This window comes from Stenella coeruleoalba, assembly GCF_951394435.1.
Source record: "Stenella coeruleoalba genome assembly, chromosome: 1".
Lineage (NCBI taxonomy): Eukaryota > Metazoa > Chordata > Mammalia > Artiodactyla > Delphinidae > Stenella > Stenella coeruleoalba.
In genome coordinates, this window is record NC_137169.1 from 151,709,081 (window position 1) to 151,736,360 (window position 27,280).

General features: G+C 35.3%; 1 protein-coding gene across 14 annotated transcripts in view; it reads left to right on the plus strand.

The window, feature by feature from the left end:
• Positions 1-27,280, plus strand: part of CEP170 (centrosomal protein 170) — a 146,790-nt gene that overhangs the window by 71,674 nt on the left and 47,836 nt on the right. For 9 of the 14 annotated variants that reach the window (XM_079904875.1, XM_079904878.1, XM_079904877.1 and 6 more), the window contains 5 exons: positions 4,575-4,633; positions 4,730-4,892; positions 5,997-6,131; positions 19,962-20,438; positions 24,288-24,931. In XM_079904875.1, coding sequence (XP_079761001.1) covers positions 4,575-4,633; positions 4,730-4,892; positions 5,997-6,131; positions 19,962-20,438; positions 24,288-24,931 — 1,478 coding nt within the window. The remainder of the gene's footprint in view (positions 1-4,574; positions 4,634-4,729; positions 4,893-5,996; positions 6,132-19,961; positions 20,439-24,287; positions 24,932-27,280) is intronic. The other 5 variants (XM_079904872.1, XM_079904874.1, XM_079904873.1 and 2 more) reach the window with 2 other exon arrangements.

Here is a 27,280-nt window from a genome sequence, read left to right on the forward strand (position 1 = left end):
TTCTTTTACTTTTAATCTATTGTCTCTACATTTGAATTAGGCAGCATACAGTTGGTCTTACTATTTCATTCAATCTGATCATTTCTGCCTTCATTTGGGGATTTAGAGCATTCACATTTAATGATGTGGTTAGACTTAAATCTATCATCTAGACATTTGTGCTCGATTTGCCCCATTTTTTTTCTTTTTCTCTTAATTAATTTTGGATTATTTGAACCTTTTTTAGGATTTCATTCTGTCTCTTTTGTTAGCTTATTACTGTAGCACTTTTTAAATATTTTAGTGGTTGTTTTAAGATTTATAATTTTATCCTTAATTTTAAGCTGTATCTTCAAGTGACATTATACCACTTCACGTATAGTGTAAGAGCATTACAGTAGTATACTTTCCTTTCTTCTGTCCTGACCTTTGTGCTATGGTTGTCATACATTTCATTTTTATATATGTTACAAATCCCATTCTACACTGTTATCAGTAAAACATCAGTTATCTTTTAAAGAGATTTAAATCGTAAGAAAAATATCTTAAGATTTTTATGGCCATTGTACTCTTATATCTTAAACCAATGTAGCTACCATTTCTTGTGTTCTTCATCCTTTTTTATAGATCCATGTTTTCATCTAGTATCATTTTCTTTCTATGTAAAGAACTTCCTATAATATTTCTTATAGTATGGCTCTGCTGGTGATGAATTCTTTCATCTTTTTTATGTCTGGAAAAGCTTCACTTTAGTTATTGAAAGTTATTATTATTATTTTTTTTTGCGGTACACGGGCCTCTCACTGTTGTGGCCTCTCCCATTGCGGAGCACAGGCTCCGGATGCGCAGGCTCAGCGGCCATGGCTCACGGGCCCAGCCACTCCGCGGCATGTGGAATCTTCCCGGACCAGGGCACGATCCCGGTGTCCCCTGCATCGGCAGGCGGACTGTCAACCACTGTGCCACCAGGGAAGCCAACTGGAAGTTATTTTTGCTGGGCATAGAATTCTAAATGACATTTCTTTTCTTTCAGTTACTTTAAAGTTGTTGCTCCACTCACTGAATTCTCACTTGCATTGGTTCCCTTTTCCCCTGGTTTTGAGCAGTTTGATTATAATGTGCCTTTGTGTAGTTTTCTTCATGTTTCTTGTGCTTGAGGATTTTTGAGCTTCTTGGATATGTGGGTTAATACTTCTAATCAAATTTAGAAAAAATTTCAGCCATTATTTCTTCAGATCTTTTTTTTCTGTCCTCCCTATTTTTTTTCCGAAGACTTCAAGTAAATGTGTATTAGGCTACTTGAAGTTGTCTCCTAGCTTACTGAGGCTCTATTTATTATTTTTTAATAATTATCTGTTCTCTCTGCATTTCAATTTGGGTTGTTATTATTGTTTACTAAACTTTTCTTTGGCTGTGTCTAATCTGCAATTAACCCATCCAGTATAGTTTTCAGCTCTAGAAGTTCAATTTGGGTTTTGTTTTTGGTATCTTTCAAGTCTCTACTTATTTTTTTTAAACAATATAATAACTGTGTTAACATGTTTGTTGACATCTGTGTCAGTTCTGGGTCAGTTTGGTTTCTTTTTTGTTTTTTTTTTTGCGGTATACGGGCCTCTCACTGTTGTGGCCTCTCCCGTTGTGGAGCACAGGCTCCAGATGCGCGGGCTCAGCGGCCGTGGCTCACGGGCCTAGCTGCTCTGCAGCATGTGGGATCTTCCCGGACTGGGGCACGAACCTGTGTTCCCTGCATCGGCAGGCGGACTCTCAACCACTGCGCCACCAGAGAATCCCCTGGGTCAGTTTTGATTGATTTTTGCATTCACTGTAAGTTTTGACTGAATGGCAGACATTGTGAATTTTTACCTTGTTGAGTATTATATGTATTTTTGGATTCCTATAAATATTTTTGAGCTTTGTTCTGGGAAACAGGTTACTTGGAAACAAATTCATTATGTTGAGTCTTGCTTTTAAGATTTGTTAGGCTTCTAAGATTAGTCTGTGGTTAATTAATTCCCCACTACAGAGGCAAGGTCTTCCTGTGTACTCTGCTGTAGGGGTCAGCAAAACTATTGGTAAATCTGACTCTCAGCCTGTATTTGTAAATAAAGTTTTATTGGCACACAGCGATATACACTCACATATTTCTATGGCCGCTTTTATACTACCACAGCAGAGTTGAGTAGTTGCAACAGAGATCATATGGCTCTCAAAACCTAAAATGTTTACTGTCTGCCCCTTTTTAGAAACAATTTGCCAATCCCTGCTTTATCCAGTGGCTCATGATACGTGAGGTTTTCCAGCCTGGCTGTTGTAATTAGACACTATTTCTGGCCCTGCTTGAGCACTGGGCACTCTAATACTTTCAAGTGGTTCTTGTCCCAGTCGTTTCTCAAATGAATGTGCTGATCAGCATTCAGCTGAATACTTGAGCAAGTCCCTGTAACAGTCTCTGGAATTCTATCTCTGTGAAGCTCTCTTCTCTTCAGTAGTCAGTCCCATGAACCTTGGTCTCCCTAGACTCTCAACCCTCTGTCTTCCACAGCTCAGAGAGTGCCAGGTTCTGCCTGGATTACCCATTCCTGCAGTGTGACTTGGAAGCTCTCTTAAGGTAGTGAGTTGGGGCAGTGATTGCGCTCACTTTGCTTTGTTCCTCTTCACTCAAGACATTGGTCTTTTGTTACCTGGTGTTGATTGTCTTGCAGACCATTGTTCTATGTATTTTGTCTGGTTTTCAGTTGTTTCTTATTTAAAGAAATGTGGAAATAATCTATAAAGATTGATGATTTTTAGTAAGGAAGATTTAAGTAAGCATGTAACTTTTTTCTGTAATTTTTTGAGATATAATTGACATAAAACTATAGTTAATATTACTGTATTGTATATTTTGTAACTTATTGACATCATAAGTAATTGTACCTTAGATTGTCATTTTTCTGAATTAACCAAGTTAGAAACAGTTACCTGGGTCCGTACCACTAGGAAGATAGTAGCTTTGGAGGGAAAAGCTGAGGTTAGGGCAGTCTCAAAATCTCGTAGTCGTACCAGAGTTCTCAGGTAAATTCATGACCTAAACAGAAGGATTTTTGAGGGCTTTGGTGCCCCACACAGGAATTTTTTTGTAAGGTAAAGTGTGTGAACCTATGAGTTACACCATCTTTTAAGTTTTCCTTGATCTTAAAAAAGTCTAAATCTAAAGAGAATACCCCAGACTAGCCTTGAGGAGTAGCCTTAAAAGCTCTCCCAGGAGAATCTAGAAGCATCAGAAAACACAACAGGCTAAAATCATTTGTTTCCCATTGAAAGAAATAGAAATGGCTTTCAATATTTTTAAGATGCTGTGTTTAACATTGAAAATGTAAGAATGCTATGAATCTTCTCCAGCTGTTAATAAGTTTCTTGGGGGTAAAACAAAGTTACTAGATTTTTACTTTTTATTAGCTATACTTAGTTATGAACTGTATATTGTCATATATACCAACAAATGTGTATCAGCATATGTACATAACAAAAAAGGAAAATTTTATTACTTCACAGTTATAGGAAGCAGTGTAAACTGATAGGAAACCCCTGGACCTGGTATTCATTTGATGAGATTGTTATCTTGGGTTCTGCCCCGTTAGTCCTCAAGTTCCTCTTCTATAGAATGGGAAGGTGGGTTAATGGAATTGAACAGGATTCCCAAAGCGCTTTACAATTCTAAAAAATTCTGAGTTTTTATTATTTTAGTGAGTAGAACTATGGGTCAAATACTCGTTAACAAGTTTACTGCTTGTTATGCATGGAAAGTCTGTTTTTCTCCCACGTGGTAATTAAAGCTTTCTACCCTTGAAGTCATGGGTGCTCTGAATTGGTAAAGAAGACTAGAATTTACTATGTGGTTATAAAAGTCCTTTCATTACGGGGTTAAGTAATGGTGAGAAATGTGACCTCTACTGTTTAGTGAAAGATCTTTTTAATATACAGAGGCATTGTTCTTTTTGGTATAATAATGAAAGCATTCATTATATCTAGCTTTTGGTTCTAATCTGTATAGAATCAGTTGTTTGATAATGTAGTATGACCCTGATTGCAATTCATGGGGGGAAGGAGTGGTTGTAGTTGCTGTTAAGATCCTAATTATAGCATTTCTTTTGCACTTTCAAGATGAACTTCATTTTATCAATGCTTGTGAAGAAGGAGTAATTGAATTCCTTCAGGATTTACTGTTGGGTAATCACTGATGACATACTTCTTTTTAGATTTTTGTGATTAGCTATCAATATAATTTGATCCAGCTGCTTTCTCTTTGTGGTCATTATTGTTAGTGAGAACTGAAAATGTCTTTTGTGCTTCAGTTAATCATCCAGTTATTTGCTTCTTGAAGGCCATGATTACCTAAGTTTAGAATTACTTGCTAGATTTTAAGATTTTATTTAGTCTTTAAAAATGAAAAGTTTTATATTTGTGAGCATATTTTAACATTTAATTCTTAAAGGGAATATAGTCATTCTACTGTAACTACCTGTAGAAAATAGGACAATTTCTATATTATCTTTGATCATTTTAAGCTTGATTATCAGAATTTTGAAATTATATTCTTCCTTAGCCCTGTTTACATACAAATCTTTTCACTGTAGTACGAGGAGAAATGAGGGTCCCTGAAGAAGCTCTAAAGGTAAAAAGTTTTTACTTATTTCTTTTGTAAATCTACCATTTACTAGGGTTGATTTCACTCATGTATATTTCACTTCCATTTTAAAATGTTTTATAGCACGAGAAGTTTACCATTCAGCTTCAATTGTCCCAAAAATCTTCAGAATCAGAATTATTGAAATCTGCATGTGCCAAAAGCATAGATTCAAAAGTAGCAGATACTGCGGCAGAAGTGCCGCACAAAGCTACAGAAGCACTAAAATCTGAGGAAAAAGCCATCGGTAAGTTAACCTCTTTCAAAATATCATATATATACTCAGTTATGAAGAAATTGCATGCTTTGTTCTCAAAAGCTTGGCCATATCCTTATAAAAATAATTAATGATAATAATGACAATTTCAGAGTGGGTTTTAATACAGCCAGTGCTTCATTAGAAAGCATTATAAAACATATAATTATATGGCAGTTGTATGAAGGTGCGTTTAATATGTTTAAATATTTGAAGAAAATACATATATTTTGCCCTATAGTATTTTTATTATTTCATGTTTGCTACATTTTTTTCTGGATTGTAACTGAAATGAATGAAAAGGAAATGTCCACTAATGCCTACATCGTCATAATTATCGTATTTATAGTATTCCAGGAACTGTAAAAAATATTTTATATAGATAATCCCATTCATACAAAAGCAATTTTTAAAACTGCTAGACATTACCAGATTGCTCAAACATAAATCTGTTAGTCCAGTTAACAACTAGTTTAAATTTAATTACTGTGCAATGCCCTTAGGTTTTAAAAAAAAGTAAAAAACAGTCGTTTATACCAAAATTTAGTTTTATCCTTCATATTTAGATTTATGAGCCATTTCTATATACCAAAGAACTAATTACACTTTGATAAAAAGCTATTGGGCTATAGCAGTTTACATTACTTAGATAATAGCCAGTGCAGAATTTCATTTATTTCATCATGTTCAATATTGAATGAGATTCACAAATACTAAGTTATTCAACTTAGAGTACTTTTCACCTATCTAGACTATACAGTTGACCCTTGAACAACACTGCTTTGAACTATGCAGGTCCACTTATATGCAGATTTTTTTTCAGTAGTAAACATTACAATACTATAGGATCCACCTTAGTTGAATCTACGAATGTGGAACTGCATATATGGGGGGACTGTGGATTTGGGAGGCTGACTATAAGTTATACTAGATTTTTCAACTGCAGGGAGGGTTGAGGCTCCTAACCCCGTGTTGTTCAGGGGTCACCTGTACTTTTTCATTTAATAAATCAACTGGGCAATTCTAGCATTCTGCAAAAGCATTTTTTTTTTCTGTTTCATATGCTTTAGACAGATTTTTCCCACCTCTTTCCAGATACTTCTGCTATGCCCCGTGGTACTCCATTATATGGGCAGCCATCATGGTGGGGGGATGATGAGGTGGATGAACAAAGAGCTTTCAAGTCAAATGGCAAGCCTGAAGAGAAAAATCATGAAACTGGAACATCAGGTAAAAAAATCTCAGACTGTGACATTAAGTAGGTATTTTAGGAAGAACTTACCATCGAAGCAAAAATCTGTCTACCCTTAAAAGAGATGTCTCCTATTCTTTAATATGTTAGAAATAGTTGATGAATGTTTTAATGACATTGTCATTTTAAATTAAATTTAATTATTATGAATGATTCTCTCAAAGTATTAATTCTAATATCTTTGTAAATCACTTTTATTTAAAATATTTTTCCTTATTTAACTCATTTATGAGGGTGTTAAAACTTGATATATAGTTAAGTAATATAATTGGGCATTTTAAGTATTTTAAAATAATTTTTTAAATGTTTTAATTAGACCAAAATAGTAAATACAAACTAGTTTTGTGTGTTTTCATTAGATTCACAAACATATAATCATATTTTTAAATGAAAATTTTTTATTATGTTCAAAATGTTGTATGAAGTTTAAAACTTCTTTAAAATCTCAGCGTGCCCAATTTGTTGGGGTATGGTAGCAACAAGATTAGCTGTTCGGCAGCCAGAATGAAGAAATAATTCTGGATCACATTCTCAGATTAATAGTCAAGGAACATAATCTTTTGTTGCTGGAGAAGTTTAGTAATGAACTAAGTGAAAAGCCAGAAAATCAAGATTTCCAGGAAATAAATGGAGCTATCAGTTGTGTGTCACATAAGGACTTGACGAGGACATCAACACTGAAGGATGAACAGCCAGTTTCCGTGATAATAGCAGATAAGGATTAGAACTGGAGGAATTAAATACAGGCACCAGGGAGCAGTATGGAAAGCCAACTTTGACTCTGAGTCAAGGATAGATTCCATCAGAAGTTCTGTCAACTTTCTACCTTTGACCATAATTCTGCAAGGTATATAAGAGATTTTTCTTAGCTGGAGAATAAGAGCACTGGTTCTTAAACATGCTCTAATTTTACCAGGGTACAAGTCTTAGAAAGCTGGCCTTATCAACTTGATCTTAAAGTGCCCAAAACTGAAAGTTGTGAACTTTGCAAACAAATTCCCATCTCAGTTTCCTTGTTTCTGTGGCCAACACGTTTTTTTCTTCATGTTCAAGCTCAGAAGCTTAGTATTATTTAGCATACCCTCAAATGCAAATAATAGAAATGCCACCTGAGACTAAACAGGAAGGAAATCTACTGGCTTAAATAAATAACTGAACCTCTTCAGGATTGGTTAATGCAGCATCTCAATGGTGTCATCAGCTAGCTATTTTCTCTCAGACTCTCTGCCCTTCTATTCACAGTGGCTGCATACTGAGGGAGTTTCCCCTTGTACTCATATGCTGCTTGCCAGTAGCAGTTGGAGTGCATGCTACTTTGATCACATCCAGTGGGAAATAGCAAAGATCGCTTCTAGAAGAACCCCTGGAAACCTTCCCCAAAGTTTTCAACACATTTGTCCAACACATTTGTCATCTCATTGGCCTCTCATGGGTTCAGGAGTAGGTCACCTGCTTATTTCTGAACCAATCCCTGGCAAGGGTTATGAGATTATCCTTAAGCCAATCGTACCCATCCTGAAGCTGAATATGGGGTTAGTTTTCCCCTAAGGCACATGAGCTGTATCAGGGAAGAGTTAAGAGATACCTGGGAATGTTGGAGTTCTTTTAGGAGGGAGGAAAGGGAAATGGATTTTGGAAGGCAGTCAAGAATGTCTACTTTATATGAAATCTTTGTGTCTTCCCTTCCTTTCACCTCATCTATTATATTACCTACTTCTGTTGCCCTTTTTTTCCATTGAATCATAATTGAACTATTTCCAGTTTCAACCCTTCTGCAGTTCATTTTGTATAATAAATCTAAGCTGCCATTTTTTTCCTTTCTTTAAGAAACTACAGTAGCTTCCTTTTGCTTGCCAAATAGATATTATGTCAAAGCTCTCTCTAATTTTGTCCCACTTTCTTAGCCTTGTATCCCACTACCAGTTGTTCAGTGCTCTCTCCCAGTGCATTTCCACATAAATTAGACTAATTCTTGTCTGCTCTTCTCCCACAGACATGTATACACATAAATCAGGTAATATAAAATTCTAAAGGGTATGTCTGTTTATATATATTGCTAATATGTAACACTTCCCTTCAGTATTTTGTGTGTATGCCTTCTCATCTAAACTGTAAGTTCCTTCAGGGATCACATATTATATTATCATTGTGTACTAGAGCCACCTAGGAGAAAGAGAGAGAGGGAGAGAGAGAAGGGGAGGGGGAGAGAGAGAGGAAGGAAGGGAGAGAAGGGAGAGTGAGAAAAAAAACAATGTACTAATAATTGGTGGTTAACTTAGAAGAAAACACAGCAGAATTTAACTGTTGCCAAATTCTGAAAATAATTGTGATACTGAGTTTATCTAGCCATTAAAGATCCTTCCACCCTCACACACAAAACAACTTTTGAAATCTGAAATACATATCTTCTAGGATACAATCAATGTAATTACAATAAATGTAAATACAGTAAATGTAAATTTTGTCCTGGAGACAGAACCATGACTTATTAACAACAGGTAACACTTCAGTGGTGCTTCCTTTATCAAGACACTCTTCTTAGTGCCCTGCATATGTTTAATCATTTAATTCTCTCACAGCGATACCTAAAAGTAGTTACTGTTATCATCCCCATTTTATAAATAAGGAAACGGCGGCAAGGTGATGTGAATTTATTCACAAGGTCAGCCTGCTAGCAAATAGTGTAGCTGGGATTTGAACCCAGGTACCTGACTCTCGAGTCCATGCTCTTAACCACAGTTAACATTTCAGCAGTCATTACACACACACACACACACACACACACACACACACACACACACACACACACACACACACACACACAGTCACTCCAAAAGAATATACTTCGTAGAGTATAAAGATTAAAACAAGCACTCCAAAAACAAATTGACATAAAAAATTGATCTCTCATACCTAAGTGTAATGAAATGAATTTCAAACTGTGAAGCATCCAGTAGTAATTTCATCCATGTGAATGAAACTAAATTCTTAAATGATTACCAGCTTGTGTCGCGTGTCTCATTGAGTATCTTTTCTGCCAGATGACAAAAGCTGTCTCATAATCTTGGGATTATTTTTGAGTTAGAAGGAATTAAGTGATATATGTCTTTTGTTAAGTAGCTTGAAGCACTCTGTCAGATTCAGCTGATTAAAAGCCTTAATGAGAGTCTCATTTGCTTTCTTATATTAGTATGAGGATGTTATTGTTTCAGATTTATCATTTGTAGTTTTTTAAAATATAGGGTGAGAGAAACAGTTTACTAATCTGAAATAATTTATGATGCCAGCAGATATTGTAGAATCAAATTTGAAAATGTATATTGAATGCTATTTCACTTGGTCATTTTGAAATTAAGGTTTTTTTTAGTGTTTCAGATTATGAAATATAAATGATTAGTTTATTTGTGCTCTAAGCATGCTTTTTTGGTAAAAGCAAAAAGTGATTTGCTTCTTGGTTACCAATTTTTAGAATGTAAAATCTTAGTATTTATTTTGAAAGGTGAACATTCCAAAAATGATAATAGAGAATCTACTACCTAGTAACTTTCTGTGTCCCTTTCTGTGGGTCCATGTGTATCCAGAATCTCCTACCAATTTACCTTAAAGCCCAAAGAACCCTAGAAGCAAATATTAGAGCAATCAAGTTCTCCTGAAATTGTGTGAATATTTGAGTCCTATTAAAGGAGAATTTATCCTCATTTTAGTTCACGTATGCTCTTCTACCTTCTAACTTGGTTTAAACGGTTTAAACATATTTTCGGTTACAACTAAAGGCCTTTAAGTGTTGCATACAGTTTGAAAAGGTGTGTACAACTGTGAAGAGTAGATTTTTGGCTCTTTTACACTGATTTTTAATCTAATTAAACTAAATTTGAAAACTTTTGAGTTGTAGTTCCTTTTTGGTAAAAGGAGTTTCCCAGTCTTTGTAATTTGAAGTACTTGAATATACTAGGATGGATATCTTAAGCAGAATTTGCCTTCATAATTATAGTCTTTATCATCTCGACACAGCTTAATATTTCATTTAATTTAGTACAGAAGAATGAAGGGAACATATTTTCTGAATTATGTATGTTATAAAGTTCCCTGGAAGGTCACACAATCATAAAATACCTTAAGAATTTAAGGATATTGCTCTTCTGATTTAGATAAACATAATTAATTCTAGCATAATCAGTTATTAAATACGTTTAAATATCTAGCAGTTGAGATTAATAATAAACTATTGGTATAAATAAAATATTAGTATTTTAGTATATAATTTAGTTTACTTTAGTATAAACAATATAGGTTTTGAATAGAAATACATGTTAAATTCATAAATTTCAGAATATGTTTTGTCAGTGTACTGAGAGAGGAAAGCTGTTTTATTTTTCTATATTAATTTAGAAGACCCCTAATAATTTTTCTAGTGGGCATACAATTCCCATACATACTAGGCCCACACTTGATCTGGTTTTATCATTTTCAGAGAAATGAATTCCTCTACATAATGAATTTTCCAGATGACTGAACTTTACTTTTACAACTGAAATTTTTTTTAAGTTTAACCATTTCCTATATTTCTATTAAATGAATTACCCATGTCATTGCCTTCTTAAGCACAGAAGGCTGAATATAATTTAAGTGTTTGCTTCATGACTCAGAAGCATCATTATGAACATCAGTGATTGAACTATGATACATTACAGTGATGCCTTTGGGAGACTTGAAGTATGTAAGACTGTTTGCTCCATATACTGAATGAATGGTTCTGAACTACTGTGTTTTTGAGCCATGTGTCTGCTCTTGATTGTTTTTTGTCTTATCTCGACCACTTGACTCTTCTTAGTGCAATATGTCTGACCTTAATCCTTGCTTTTACATCCCCTCCAGATTTGCCACATATAATCTGAGTAAATAGTCAAAAAAGGTTCTCAGTGAAGGACTTTCCTGGTAGTAAAGATCACAAATATGATGATATAGGTGTTGTCATATCTGTCTTGGGTTTTTTATTTTAGAGTTAGATTTTTGGTTTTAGTTTCTTGTTTCCCTAATTAGCTATGTTGAAGAGTTGGGGGAGGAAAAGTAAGAGAAACATTTATTTTTGTGCCTACTTTGTGCCAGACTTTTTCTGGATAATTTATCTCACTGAATCTTCACAGCAATCTTATGGGTAGATATTATTTTCTCATTTAACAATGAGGAAAATGAGAATTAAGGACTGACAGAGACAGGACTTAACCTGATTTCAAATCTTCTCCCTACTTCCACTAATCATATCATATATGCTGCCTTACCACTCTGTTGTGCTGCTTAACATTGTTAGATAAGCGATTTCTGGTTAAATTAGGTGTTAACTTGTATAAGTCTCAGGGTTTCTAGTCCTTGGAGTAAAGGCAGTTTTGAAGTAGGACTAACTTAGGAAATAATAATCTTAAACATAGTTATGTGCAGTTGTTGATCTCTGCTTTTTTAATGTGTTATAATGTGAAAGCATATTAAAAGCATGTCAGTATTAACTGTGAAGTTTTTTTCACAAGGGAGGAAAATTGGGAACATACTCATTTGAATCGTGAATAACAAGTAAATGATAAATGCTATACCCCTGGGCCAGCTTTTTGTAGTTATTGCTTCATAGTTCAGCTACATCATTTTATTTGGGTATTCAGGAAAGGGTAGTAGGAAACTACTAACCCTTGTCCTCAGGGTTACTCTGTTACCTGTAAGGATGTGGAGAGCAAAATGAATGAATGAATGAATGAATAATGATAGATAGATAGGATAGGTTTGCTTATTTATTTATTTAGCATCTTTATTGGAGTATAATTGCCTTACATTGTGTTAGCTTCTGCTGTATGACGAAGTGAATCAGCTATATGTATACTTATATCCCCATATCCCCTCCCTCTTACGTGTCCCTCCCTCCCCTCTAGGTGGTCACAAAGCACCGACCTGATCTCCCTGTGCTATGTGGCTGCATCCCACTAGCTGTCTGTTTTACATTTGGTAGTGTATATATGTCCATGCCACTCTCTTACTTCGTCCTAGCTTATCGTTCCTTCTCCCCATGTCCTCAAGTCCATTCTCTATGTCTGCATCTTTATTCCTGTTCTGCCCCAAGGTTCTTCAGAACTTTTTTTTTTTTTAGATTCCATATATACATGTTAGCATATGGTATTTGTTTTTCTCTTTCTGACTTACTTCACTCTGTATGACAGATTTCTAGGTCCATCCACCTCACTACAAATAACTCAATTTCGTTTCTTTTTATGGCTGAGTAATATTCCATTGTATGTATGTGCCACATCTTCTTTATCCATTCATCTGTAGATGGACACTTAGGTTACTCCCATGTCCTGGCTATTGTAAATAGTGCTGTAGGGACCATTGTGATACATGACTTTTTTTGAATTATGCTTTTCTCACGGTATATGCCCAGTAGTGGGATTGCTGGGACACATGGTACTTCTATTTTTAGTATTTTAAGGAACCTCCATACTGTTCTCCATAGTGGCTGTATCAATTTACATTCCCACCAACAGTGCAAGAGTGTTCCCTTTCCTCCACACCCTTTCCAACATTTATTGTTTGTAGATTTTTTGAAGATGGCCATTCTGACCAGTGTGAGGTGATACCTCATTGTAATTTTGATGTGCATTTCTCTAATGATTACTGATGCTGAGCATCCTTTCATGTGTTTGTTGGCAATCTGTATATCTTCTTTGGAGAAATGCCTATTTAGGTCTTCTGCCCTTTTTTGGATTGGGTTCTTTGTTTTTTTGATATTGAGCTGTGTGAGCTGCTTGTATATTTTGGAGATAATGCTTTGTCAGTTGCTTCATTTGCAAATATTTTCTCCCATTCTAAGGGTTGTCTTTACATCTTGTTTACGGTTGCCTTTGCAGTGCAAAAGCTTTTAAGTTTCGTTAGGTCCCATTTGTGTGTTTTTGTTTTTATTTCCATTTCTCTAGGAGGTGGGTCAAAAAGGATCTTGCTGTGATTTATGTCATAGCGTGTTCTGTGTTTTCCTCTAAGAGTTTGATAGTGTCTGGCCTTACATTTAGGCCCTTAATGCGTTTTGAGTTTATTTTTGTGTATGTGTTAGGAAGTGTTCTAATTTCATTCTTTCACATGTAGCTATCTAGTTTTCCCAGCACCACATATTGAAGAGGCTGTCTTTTCTCCATTGTATATTCTTGCCTCCTTTATGAAAGATAAGGTGACCATATGTGCGTGCCTTTATCTCTGGGCTTTCTATCCTGTTCCATTGATCTATATTTCTGTTTTTGTGCCAGTACCATACTGTCTTGATGACTGTAGATTTGTAGTATAGTCTGAATTAAGGGAGCCTGATTCCTCCAGCTCTGTTTTTCTTTCTCAAGATTGCTTTGGCTCTTCGGGGTCTTTTGTGTTTCCACACAAATAGTGAAATTTTTTATTCTAATTCTGTGAAAAATGCCATTGCTAGTTTGATAGGGATGGCATTGAATCTGTAGATTACTTTGGGTAGTAGAGTCATTTTCACAATTTTGACTTCTCCAGTCCAAGAACATGGTATATCTCTCCATCTGTTTGTGTCATCTTTAATTTCTTTTATCAGTGTCTTATAGTTTTCTGCATACAGGTCTTTTGTTTCCTTAGGTAGGTTTATTCCTAGCTACTTTATTCTTTTTGTTGCAATGGTAAGTTGCAATGGGAGTGTTTCCTTAATTTCTCTTTCAGATTTTTCATCATTAGTGTATAGGAATGCAAGAGATTTCTGTGCGTTAATGTTGTATCCTGCTACTTTACCAAATTCATTGATTAGCTCTAGTAGTTTTCTAGTAGCATCTTTACGATTCTCAGTGTATAGTATCATCTCATCTGCAAACTGACAGTTTTACTTCCTCTTTTCTGATTTGGATTCCTTTTATTTCTTTTTCTTCTCTAATTGCTGTAGCTAAAATTTCCATAACTATGTTGAATAATAGTGGTGAGAGTGAGCAACCTTGTCTTGTTCCTGATCTTAGAGGAAATGGTTTCAGTTTTTCACCACTGAGAACAATGTTGGCTGTGGGTTTGTCATATATGGACTTTATTATGTTGAGGTAAGTTCCCTCTATGCCCACTTTCTTCAGAGTTTTTATCATAAATGTGTGTTTAATATTGTCGAAAGCTTTTTCCTTCATCTGCTGAGATGATCATATGGTTTTTCTGCTTCAGTTTGTTAATATGGTTTATCACATTGATTGATTTGCATATATTGAAGAGTCCTTGCATTCTTGGGATAAACCCCACTTGATAATGGTGTATGGTCCTTTTAATGTGCTGTTGGATTCTGTTAGCTAGTATTTTGTTGAGGATTTTTGCATCTATGTTCATCAGTGATATTGGCTTGTCATTTTCTTTTTTTGTGACATCTTTGTCTGGTTTTGGTATCTGGGTGACAGTGCCCTCGTAGAATGAGTTTGGGAGTGTTCCTCCCTCTAGTATATCTTGGAAGAGTTTGAGTAGGACAGGGGTTAGCTCTTCTGTAAATGTTTGATAGAATTCGCCTGTGAAGCCATCTGGTCCTGGGCTTTTGTTTGTTGGATGATTTTTAATCACAGTTTCAATTTCAGTGTTTGTGATTGGTCTGCTTATATTTTCTATTTCTTCCTGGTTCAGTCTCTAAAGGTTGTGCTTTTCTAAGAATTTGTCCATGACTACCAGGTTGTCCATTTTATTGGCATAGTGTTGCTTGTAGTAATCGCTCATGATCCTTTGTATTTCTGGAGTGTCAGTTGTTACTTCTCCTTTTTCATTTCTAATTCTGCTGATTTGAGTCTTCTCCCTTTTTTTCTCGATGCGTCTGTCTAATGGTTTATCAATTTTGTTTATCTTCTCAAAGAACCAGCTTTTAGTTTTATTGATCTTTGCTATTGTTTCCTTCATTTCTTTTTCATTTATTTCTGATCTGATATTTATGATTTCTTTCCTTCTACTAACTTGGGGGTTTTTTGTTCTTCTTTCTCTGATTGCTTTAGTTGTAAGTTTAGGTTGTTTATTTGAGATGTTTCTTGTTTCGTGAGGTAGGATTGTATTGCTATAAACTTCCTTCTTAGAACTGCTTTTGCTGCATCCCATAGGTTTTCGATCATCATGTTTTCATTATCATTTGTTTTTAGGTATTTTGTGATTTCCTCTCTGATTTGTTCAGTGATCTCTTGGTTGTTTAATAGCATATTGTTTAGCCTCCATGTGTTAGTAGTTTTACAGTTTTTTTCCTGTAATTGATATCTAGTCTCATAGCACTGTGGTCAGAAAAGATACTTGATATTATTTCCATTTTCTTAAAGTTACCAAGGCATGATTTGTGACCCAAGATATGATCTATCGTGGAGAATGTTCCATGAGCACTTGAGAAGAAAGTGTATTCTGTTGCTTTTGGATGGAATGTCCTATAAATATCAATTAAATCCATCTTGTTTAATGTATCATTTAAAGCTTGTATTTTCTTATTTATTTTCATTTTGGTTGATCTGTCCATTGGTGAAAGTGGGGTGTTACAGTTCCCTACTATGATTGTGTTACTGTCGATTTCCCCTTTTATGGCTGTTAGCAATTGCCTGTGTATTGAGGTGCTCCTATGTTGGGTGCATAAATATTTAGAATTGTTATATCTTCCTCTTGGATTGATCCCTTGATCATTATGTAGTGTCTTCTTTGTCTCTTGTAATAGTCTTTATTTTAAAGTCTATTTTGTCTGATATGAGAATTGCTACTGCAGCTTTCTTTTGATATCCATTTGCATGGAATATCTTTTTCCATCCCCTCTCTTTCAGTCTGTACGTTTTCCTAGGTCTGAAGTGGGTCTCTTTAGACAGCATATATACGGGTCTTGTTTTTGTATCCATTCATCTAGTTTGTGTCTTTTGGTTGGAGCATTTAATCCATTTATATTTAAGGTAATTGTTGATATGTATGTTCCTATTCCCATTTTCTTAATTGTTTTTGCTTTGTTATTGTAGGTCTTTTCCTTCTCTTGTGTTTCCTGCCTAGAGAAATTCCTTTAACATTTGTTGTAAAGCTGGTTTGGTGGTGCTGAATTCTCTTAGCTTTTGCTTGTCTGTAAAGGTTTTAATTTCTCTGTTGAATCTGAATGAAATCCTTGCTAGGTAGAGTAATCTTGGTTGTAGGTTTTTCCTCTTCATCACTTTAAGTATGTCCTGCTTCTCCCTTCTGGCTTGCAGAGTTTCTGCTGAAACATCAGCTGTTAACCTTATGGGGATTCCCTGTATGTTATTTGTTGTTTTTCCCTTGCTGCTTTCAGTATTTTTTCTATGTATTTAATCTTTGATAGTTTGATTAATATGTGTCTTGGCATGTTTCTCCTTGGATTTCTCCCCTATGGGAGTCTCTGTGCTTCCTGGATTTGATTGACTATTTCCATTCCCATATTAGGGAAGTTTCCAACTATAATCTCTTCAATTGTTTTCTCAGTTCCTTTCTTTTTCTCTTCTTCTTCTGGGACCCCTATAATTCGAATGTTGGTGTGTTTAATGTTGTCCCAGAGGTCTCTGAGACTGTCCTCAATTCTTTTCATTCTTTTTTCTTTATTCTGCTCTGCGGTAGTTATATCCACTATTTTGTCTTCCAGCTCACTTATCTGTTCTTCTGCCTCAGTTTCTGCTATTGATTCCTTATAGAGAATTTTTAATTTCATTTATTGTGTTGTTCATCATTGTGTTTGCTCCTTAGTTCTTCTAGGTCCTTATTAAACGTTTCCTGTATTTGCTCCATTCGATTTCCAAGATTTTGGATCATCTTTACTATCATTACTCTGAATTCTTTTTCAGGTAGACTGCCTATTTCCTCTTCACTTGTTAGGTCTGGTGGGTTTTTACCTTGCTCCTTCATCTGCTGCATATTTCTCTGTCTTCTCATTTTGCTTAACTTACTGTGTTTGGTGTCTCCTTTTCTCAGGCTGCAGGTTCGTAGTTCCCATTGTTTTTGGTGTCTGCCCCCAGTGGGTATGGTTGGTTCAGTGGGTTGTGTAGGCTTCCTGGTGAAGGGGAATGGTGCCTGTGTTCTGGTGGATGAGGCTGGATCTTGTCTTTCTGGTGGGCAGGACTGTGTCCAGTGGTGTGTTTTGCGGTGCCTGTGACCTTATTATGATTTTAGGCAGCCTCTCTGCTAATGGATGGGGATGTGTTCCTGTCTTGCTAGTTGTTTGACATAGGGTGTCCAGCACTGGAGCTTGCTGGTCATTGAATGGAGCCGAGTCTTAGCATTGAGATGGAAATCTCTGGGAGAGCTCTCACCGATTTATATTATGTCGGGCCAGGACGTCTCTGGTGGTCTGATGTCCTGAACTCAGCTCTCCCACCTCAGAGGCTCAGGTCTGACACCCGGCTGAGCACCAAGACCCTGTCAGCCACACGGCCATCCAAGAAGGATAGAACGGAAGCTAAGAAGTCAGCAGAAGGCAGGTCTAACAGGTTTGATTCTGAATAGAATATAGCTGAAAAGTGAATATTAGGAGATTAATTGTAAAGTAGATTCTCCTAAAGGTACTGAAAATTGCAAGAAATCACTTACCAAAGTTGAGCAAGCATCAGAGCCAGTAGGATATGTTTGTAAACCAGTTGTACTATATGAAATTGATCAAGTACAGTACATAGTAAATAAATCAGTGTTGAAAAAATAAAAACATTAATGAGTTTATTAATATATGTAAAGTAGTTAATGCATATTACTCTCATGGAAATTTTAAGTGACAGGCCTTCAGAGTAAACACTCAAGTGGATACTTTAAGGAAAAGATAAATGAACTCTGTAATAAAGAAATTTTTAAAACGTGACTTAGGTTATTAAGAATCATGCATATGCTCTTCTTCCAGAAAGTGTGTAGAATTATTGCTTTGATAGTGCAGAGTGTTTTTGATACACTTTTTTCATTTTCAGTACTGAGAAAAAGTAGATTTTGAAAAGGATAATTTTTATGTTGAACATTGTTTTTGTTATATATTCTATTTACTGTCTGTGTAATTTGCTTTCACTTTTTTTTTTTTTTTGGAAGTGGAACTTGATGTCTTCTAATACCCTATGCCACACATTTGACTACAGAGATGTTGCTGTTCTATTCTTCTATAACGTAAAAGCAAACAGCTTTATGACTGTTTCATATTCACCCTATTGCTAAGAAACTGGTTATAGCACCTGAAGAATCCCATCCGTATTTGATATTTGAAAAAATGTGTCAAGACCAATACTTCACTTAATTAGAAAATGATTAGAAACAACCTTGTCCCCCCCGTATTGCCTTTCCTTCCTAATAAGTTATCTGCAAATGGTGTTTCTGTCAATCTGTTTTTAAAAGGAATGCTTTTTTGAGCTTTAGGGAAATATTTTTCATTTAAATTCACTCTTTACCATCGTTTTTTTTCTTTTTACATCTTTATTAGAGTATAATTGCTTTACAATGGTGTGTTAGTTTCTGTTTATAACAAAGTGAATCAGTTATACATATACATATGTTCCCATATCTCTTCCCTCCCGCGTCTCCCTCCCTCCCACCCTCCCTATCCCACCCCTCTAGGTGGTCACAAAGCACCGAGCTGGTCTCCCTGTGCCACGCGGCTGCTTCCCACTAGCTATCTACCCCACGCCTGGTAGTGTATATATGTCCATGCCTCTCCCTCGCTCTGTCACAGCTCACCCTTCCCCCTCCCCATATCCCCAAGTCCATTTTCTAGTAGGTCTGTGTCTTTATTCCTGTCTTACCCCTAGGTTCTTCATGACATTTTTTTTTTCTTAAATTCCATATATATGTGTTACCATCTTGATAATAGTTCTTTTGTTTCCTGAAAAACAGAGCAGTTTAATCTTTAAATTCTTTTTGCATTTGCAGTATCTGATAACAGATTTAAAGCATTTTAATTATCATTTTCATTTATGTGCCTTCACATATTTTATATATAAATGCATTTGTTTTTATACCTTCATATTTGTCCCTGAGGCAACAGAGGAATATGTTCCAGAGTTGCTTACTTATGCCAGCTCTTGTTGATCTGAGATTTATAATTCAGCTTTCCTCCACGGATTTTGACACTTGGATGTATTCTGCTGTATAGAAATGTACCTGAATTTCCTTTTGGAATTAATTGGCTGGCAACTGAATTGTCTATTTTTAACTTACTTGTTTTCATACTGCTGCTTGGATTGCAATGCCACAAGCAAACTACATGTTTTATCTTTACTCATTCTTTATAAAATGTATCTGTTTTCTTATAAGGATCACACATTGGTAATATTATTTTTGTCCTTCTAAAAGTAATGTCTCTGAATGTGATGGTGAAGAATGGTAAGGGGAATCATTATGTCCAGAACATTGCTTACATATTGACATCATGTTTCTTTCTTCATTTGAGCACCTTTTCTCCTTTGGAAATTTACTTGTTTTCATAGATATTTCAGATATTTCATCCTCCTTATACTTGATAAGGAAGTTTATATTTTTTTCTCTCTCTCTGTATATGTACATTGAACATGCATATCCATCTCCATTTGATTTCAGTTCTTTTGTACTTTGATGATTTCTGGATCCAAGTTGGAAAAAATATGGACCTAGCCATGCAAGGTTCATCTCTTAACTGCTTTGCTATCCTTTGCCACTGTGCTGCTTATCTTGCATCTCCTATCGGTAAATCAGAATTATTTCTCTTCTGTGACATTTGCCATTCTTTTTCATCCAGACTATGATCTGCCTTCTGATTTCCATGGAATAATACAAGTGGCCATTACTGTACTCCTTCAAGTGCTAGAAGCTTCCAAATATTTTGAATTTTCTCTTATTTTTCTTATTAGGGTGCAGCATAGATGCCAAGCAAGTTGAGGAACAATCTGCAGCTGCAAATGAAGAAGTACTTTTTCCTTTCTGTAGGGAACCAAGTTATTTTGAAATCCCTACAAAAGAATTTCAGCAACCATCACAAATAACAGAGAGCACTATTCATGAAATCCCAACAAAAGACACACCAAGTTCTCATACAGCAGGTGCAGGGCATGCTTCATTTACCATTGAATTTGATGACAGTACCCCAGGGAAAGTAACTATTAGAGATCATGTGACAAAATTTACTTCTGATCAGCGCCACAAATCAAAGAAGTCTTCTCCTGGAACTCAAGACCTGCCAGGGATTCAAACTGGAATGATGGCACCAGAAAACAAAGTAGCTGACTGGCTAGCACAGAACAACCCTCCTCAGATGGTATGGGAAAGATCAGAAGAGGATTCCAAAAGTATTAAAAGTGATGTTCCAGTTTACTTAAAAAGGTTGAAAGGTAAAGTGAATTGATCATTTTAGAACTTGCTATTTTATGGTAAAGTTCAGTCTTCACAGTTACCAACCTACTATTAGATAAACAATTATATGGTATAAAGCTTCTGCATTTTTGAAGGTTTATATTTGATTTTAAAGCCCAAAAGCCAGCCAAACTGCCCACATCCAACTTACTCATTCAAAACAGTCTGCCTTCATTTTCTTGCCAAAACCAGATTGGTTTTGTAAATTTGTATGTATGCCATTAAATATGTTTCTTTTTCTTATGGAAATAAAAGATTCATTCATTTCACCAGTGGAATTCCCTAGAAGGCAGTTCTCATCATTTTCTTGACTTCAGGAAAAGATATATTCAATTCTGTTCTCTATTATGTGCTTCCTGTAAAATAGCAGTATGTAGATTTTGAAAGTTTTAAGCCATTGGCTAATGGGCTGACAGTTCTACTTTGGTAATATAGTCACATTGTTGGTAGAGTGTTTCAAACTCTTCCCAGGTTACTCATGTCATGAAACAAAATTTTTTTTTGTTTAGAGATATTGGGAATTAATTGAGTTAAGAATTTTTTCACTAGTAAGACTTTTATAAAAATTGTAGTTGAACGTTTATTTGTGAAATAATTATTATATGTGTTTTATTAGTATAATACTTGACGAAAGTTAGTAAATTCTTTCTTTATACCTGTACATTGAAGTATCAACTGATCATTTTTTCCATTGATTTTGCTAATTAAATTAATTTAGAATTTTCTGAATACAGTTTTATGTTACTCTATCTTAATTTTATTCAACAAGCTGTCTGTAAGGGAAAAGATTGCATGTTAATCTGACCATTCTGTTACTATACAAAAAGTTAAAGAGCTTTAAAAGAACACTCATTGAGGTCAGAGATTATATATTTACTTACCTTATATCTCTTTCCTGGGGCTTGAGTATGTGATAGGTACTCAGTAATTTGAATAAATAATGAATGACTTCACTATCATTGACAAGACTGACCCTGGTTTAACCTGTACTTTATGGCTTGGGATTCTGTTCAGCTAATGAAGAAATATCTATTTCTGATTTACTTCTAAGGCATTTCAGGATAGTGAGATGGTGAGATTACCTAATTCTTTGTCAGGGCCTATTTCTATATTTAATTATAATCATAAGCAATTATTACCTGGCATATGAACTTTTAACAGGTGATTGTTGTCTTTACTCCTACTAGATAATAACAAATATATAATTGAGACCTATATCTGTATTGATATATATAGGTTAAAGCTCACAAATGAAAGCTACCCATTTGTAAATTGATCATTTTTATGAACTGGATAAAATAATACTGATATGCTCGTATAATGTAAAAAGTAGTGTGAACTTTGAAAATTTAGAAATGACATCGTCTTTTTTAGACCACCCTTAATAAATGTACAAAATGAGCTAAAATATCCTTTTAAAAGCCACCATTAAAAAGTACCTTTATGGGACTTCCCTGGAGTTCCAGTGGTTAAGACTTCGTGCTTCCACTGCAGGGGGCACGGGTTCCATCCCTGGTGGGGGAACTAAGATCCCACATGCCACTCAGTGTGGCAAAAAAAAAAAAAGAAAACAAATAAAAAACAAAAAACTTTTATTACACCCTTTTATTATAACTGTACTTTTAATAATAGACTTTCAGCAACTGTTCAGTCAAAAACTTGAAAGTAGGCAAAACAAAACAGCTTTGCTCCTGCAAGAGTGGAGTGCACGCGCTTTGGGACAGTTAAAGAAAATAATGTTCACAAAGCCCATACACTTTTACCCTTTAGGAGAGTTGCAACTTTTTTTGGCCACAACTCCTGACTAGGTACAGCTAATCTACCCTTAAAAATACTGAAAGTGGGCTTCCCTGGTGGCGCAGTGGTTGAGAGTCCGCCTGCCGATGCAGGGGACACGGGTTCGTGCCCCAGTCCAGGAAGATCCCACATCCGCGGAGCGGCTGGGCCCGTGAGCCATGGCCGCTGAGCCTGCGCATCCGGAGCCTTTGCTCCACAACGGGAGAGGCCACAACAGTGAGAGGTCCGCGTACCGCAAAAAAAAATTTAAAAATGCTGAAAGAACTTCAACATATTAATGCCTGATTAATAATAGACAAAACAGAATCTTGTTAAGAACAGTTCCAAGTGATTTTTTTTGTTGTTAAGTAAGAACAGAAATTGCAGTTCTGATCAGATGTGTTATCTTGTATAACACTGAGAAATGCAAAAATTTTTGAAAAAAGAAAATGGCTAATCTATAGAGAATTTTTAACCTATAACTTAAAGAAAAGATACTGAAAGGACCTGATGCCAAATAAGTGCCAAATTTTTGTATGGTGTTATAAGAGCTAAATTCTGTAAAGATGGCATTTTCATATTGTATATGTGTGTAATATGGGTTATCTGGTCTTACTACACATGAAATATGGGAGTTTAGTTATTTACAGCTCTCACAAACTGGATTCCTTTTCAGTGCATCCAGTGCAACATGAAATAGGTTGTACAGTGTCCTGTTTTTAATGAGTTTTGTATTTGAACTAGTAGTTTTGTTTGGTTCTGCATTCCATCTGCCTATCCCTGATTCCTAGCTTAATTACCAAGGCACGAATTCCATTAATTAAATTAAACACCATTTTTTTCCTTTCAGGTTGCATTTTCAGTAGTTGCTAGTTTGAAGAAAGATTTTCAGATTTAGTCCTGGAAATATTGGAATACACGTGGTTGACTGGAGTAATTTATAGCTTTCTTCTAAAGAGCTATCGTTTAAGCCCTCATTTGTGATTCAGCCCTCATTTGTGATTCAATCTAAAACATGCATAGAATAACTCTTGACTTTCCATTAAATTCATGCTATAATAATATAATAATTGTCATTTGATTATTTCTTCTAGTATACTTACTATTTAGATAATAAGAATTCTAAATCAGTGAAAAATCAAGTAATTTTCATAAAGTTTCACATTTAATCCCTAGTAGAACTATGAAGGGTAACAAAAAAACCTCTGGTAGGAAGCTGATGTTTTCAAAATTCAACTACAGTATTCTAACTTCACCCGCTCTATATGCTTAACAGAGAAGACATATTTTTATCTAGTTATATTTAGCACCATGCCATTTGTCTGGTAGATTTATGTAGGATTTCATAGACTGCGCTTTTCCATGCTAGGCCTTTTAGCATGCTTTATTTAACTCACTGAAGCCACCAGAGTTTAAATGAGCACACATGCAAAATTGTGAAAATTCTCATAGCTAGAAAGAGGTTTGTAAAGAATTATACAATAATTGGTGGAAACTACAAATTTGCATTTTTATATTAAAAAGGCAAGGTATGCTATACTTTTGGAAGTTTTGAACGTCACTGAAAGTTAAGTTTCATCACATTTTTTATGGCATTTGCATTCTCTTTTCCTATGTAATGATAAGCACTTCAGTGGGATCACACTTTTTTCTGTCTTTTTCTCTCTAATGCTAAAAATAAATTTTTGATTGCTTAAATAAGGTATAAGGTTTAAAGGCAGGATTAATGTTTAATGTTATAAATACAGACTGTCACAGAGATATAGCATTGCTTATCTGTTAAGGCATTGGTGAACCATTATAAAGTTAAAATTTGGAGAAAGAAAAGTAATCCTATTCAGTTGTTTATAAAGGACTCATTGTTGGTTGATAAAATTTGAATGTAAGCATTGCAATTGAGGGAAGTTTGCCGAGCCTGTTACTGAAAAGAACATATGACTTTTGATTGAAAAGGGGAAGGGGGCAAAACAAGCAGCACTTTTGTGTGTGCTTCTAATTTTCTACATGGGATTTTTTCCTTCTCTATTATGCGGTTTCTTTTTTGTGTCCAGGAAATAAACATGATGATGGTACACAAAGCGACTCAGAAAATGCTGGGGCTCACAGGCGCTGTAGCAAACGTGCAACTCTTGAGGAACACTTAAGGCGCCACCATTCAGAACAGAAAAAGCTACAGAAGGCCCAGGCTACTGAAAAGCATCAAGACCAAGCTGTTGTAAGTCACACTGCTTTTATGATTGCATTCTTTGATGAAGACAATCCCAGAAAAAGAAGGTCATATTCTTTTACTCACAGTACGGGAATCTTGTGTCAGGAAACTACTTATTCAGCACCACATACAAAACTTGAAAAAACAAAATCTCCAACAGCAGATGCCAAAGTGGTTTCTTTGTCTTTACAGACTAGCTCTGCGCACCACAGAGGGGGGCATGGTGTTCCACATGGGAAATTGTTAAAACAGAAATCAGAGGAGCCATCGGTGTCAATTCCCTTCCTACAAACTGCATTATTAAGAAGTTCAGGGAGTCTGGGGCACAGACCAAGCCAGGAGATGGATAAAATGTTAAAAAATCAAGCTACTTCTGCTGCTTCTGAAAAGGATAATGATGATGACCAAAGTGACAAGGGTACTTATACCATTGAGTTAGAGAATCCCAACAGTGAGGAAGTGGAAGCAAGAAAAATGATTGACAAGGTAAATAATTGAAATTTGGGTATGATATTAGTTTTCTCGTGGTGTATTACTATTGGAAATTACTAGAGAGTATAAAATGTTCTCATGTAGTCAGTATCTTGAAACTTTAGGATTTTGTTAGGGAACTGCAAGACTAACAATAAGACCAAAATGCTTTCTGATTTTATTCTGCTTATATTCTGAATTTGCCCGAGTTTCATATGTAAAGTCCTGTACGTACAAGCTGATTGGACCTTTTAAAGTTGTATAAATTTAAGATTGACTTTTCAAATGCTATACTTTGGCCATTCTCACTTTGCATTTATTTAAAAACTAAAAATCAAAACCAGATTGCTATGACTCTGTTAATATAAACATGAACATTAACTGATAATAAACAAAGGTTTCCTGCCTACTAATTTCATTTTGGAAGCAGATGAAAATACATATGTTTTAATCAATTTTGTTCTTTTTCCTTAGTTTCTTCTCTTAATTTCTATTAAGTGCTGTCTGTGGTGATAGAAAAGTGTATAAAAACAAAATCAGTGTGTTTATGATACTCTGAGTTTAACCAAGTGTATACCTAGTCATGATGATTATTTACATTTCAGATTTGTTTTTTGATGTTATTGGTTAATGTGTATAATGATTGTTGTATGGTTTAAAAAGTAGTTTTGCTCCCAGTAATGGAAGGTTGACTTTAGAATCAGCTGTATATTTTATCCCCTGGAAGACAGAAACATAAATTTGGCTAAACATTAATCCCTTGTTCACGTTCTTGTTACTCAGCACATGAGCAGCATTAGCGTCATTAAGGAGCTTGTTAGAAGTACAAAATCTCAGGCCCATCTTAAACATACTGAATCAGGATCTGCTTAAAAGCAGGATTCATATGCACGTTAACATTTGAGATGCACTAGTTCAGATGATGAGTTTACAGGGTGGTCTTTTAGAGAGCAGACAAGGTAAATAACCCTTTGGGATACAGGAAAATTATTAGGACTTAGGTTTACTTTTTTTTATGTATATAAATTTATTTTATTTATTTTTGGCTGCATTGGGTCTTCATTTCTGCGCGCGGGCTTTCTCTAGTTGCAGCGAGCAGGGGCTACTCTTGGTTGAGGTGCGCGGGCTTCTCGTTGCGGTGGCTTCTCTTGTTGCAGAGCACGGGCTCTAGGCACACAGGCTTCAGTAGTTTTTGCACGCGGGCTCAGTAGTTATGGCTCGCGGGCTCTAGAGCACAGGCTCAGTAGTTGTGGCACATAGGCTTAGTTGCTCCACGGCATGTGGGATCTTCCCGGGCCAGGACTCGAACCCGTGTCCCCTGCATTGGCAGGCAAATTCTTAACCACTGCGCCACCAGGGAAGCCCTATGTTTACTTTTAATTTCATAGTTTTTATTTCTATTTAGGAGTGTGTTCTATAGCGTATGTATGTAATTTCTAATATCCATTTATTGAGGGGCACATGATCAAAATTTTTTACTGTTGGAGTATAGACTTCCAAACTTTTGGAGACCCATTAATTTAGGAAATAGATGTTATGAAAGTTGTTAATAAGCGAAATAAAGCAATTAAAAAACAGATAAAGTGATTTTTCTGATTATATTAAAGGAAATCTAAGAACACGGTGGTAGCAATAGAAAATGACTCTTGGTGATTTCGAATTATTTTCATCATTGAGAATCAATAATGACATTTCTGTCAGATTATTTTAAAGTTTATAATTTTTCCTCTGGTTATTGAGAACAAGTATAGTGCTATTTAAAATACTGTCAAATAGAAAATAAAAGGATAGGTTTTGGAAAAAAAAAGAATGCTAAGAAGTTTTAAAATTCAGATTAATATTAATTTTATCCTATTATAGCTTTGTTTGGTATATGGATATTTCATTCATAGTTATTGATGTTTTCTCTATTAAAAGATCTTACAATGAGGGGTTATATTGTAGTATTTAAGAACGTGAACACTTGCAGGCAGACAGATTTGAGATTAAGTGCAAACCCTACATGTACTAGATATAAGTACATTGAGTAAACTCGAGTAAACTAACCTCTTTAAGCCTGTGTTTATTTTTTTAATAAACTGGAGGAGATTTCACTAGGTTATGAAAAGAATTCAGTAAAATATATAAAAGTCTTATTACAATGCCTATCTTATAGTGAAAGGTCTATAAATGTTAGCTATGTTATTACCCTTACTAGGAGTTTCCACATATGAATCTCTACACTAGGTATTGATTAATCCTGAAAAGTTCCTCAGCATTGAAAGGGCCAAATCTGAAGCTCAAGTGGAAGGTACAGTGCAAGGGAATAGCCTGGCCAGAATAGCAGAAAGCCAAGAAGAAGTCACTGTTGCAGATGAGACTCTT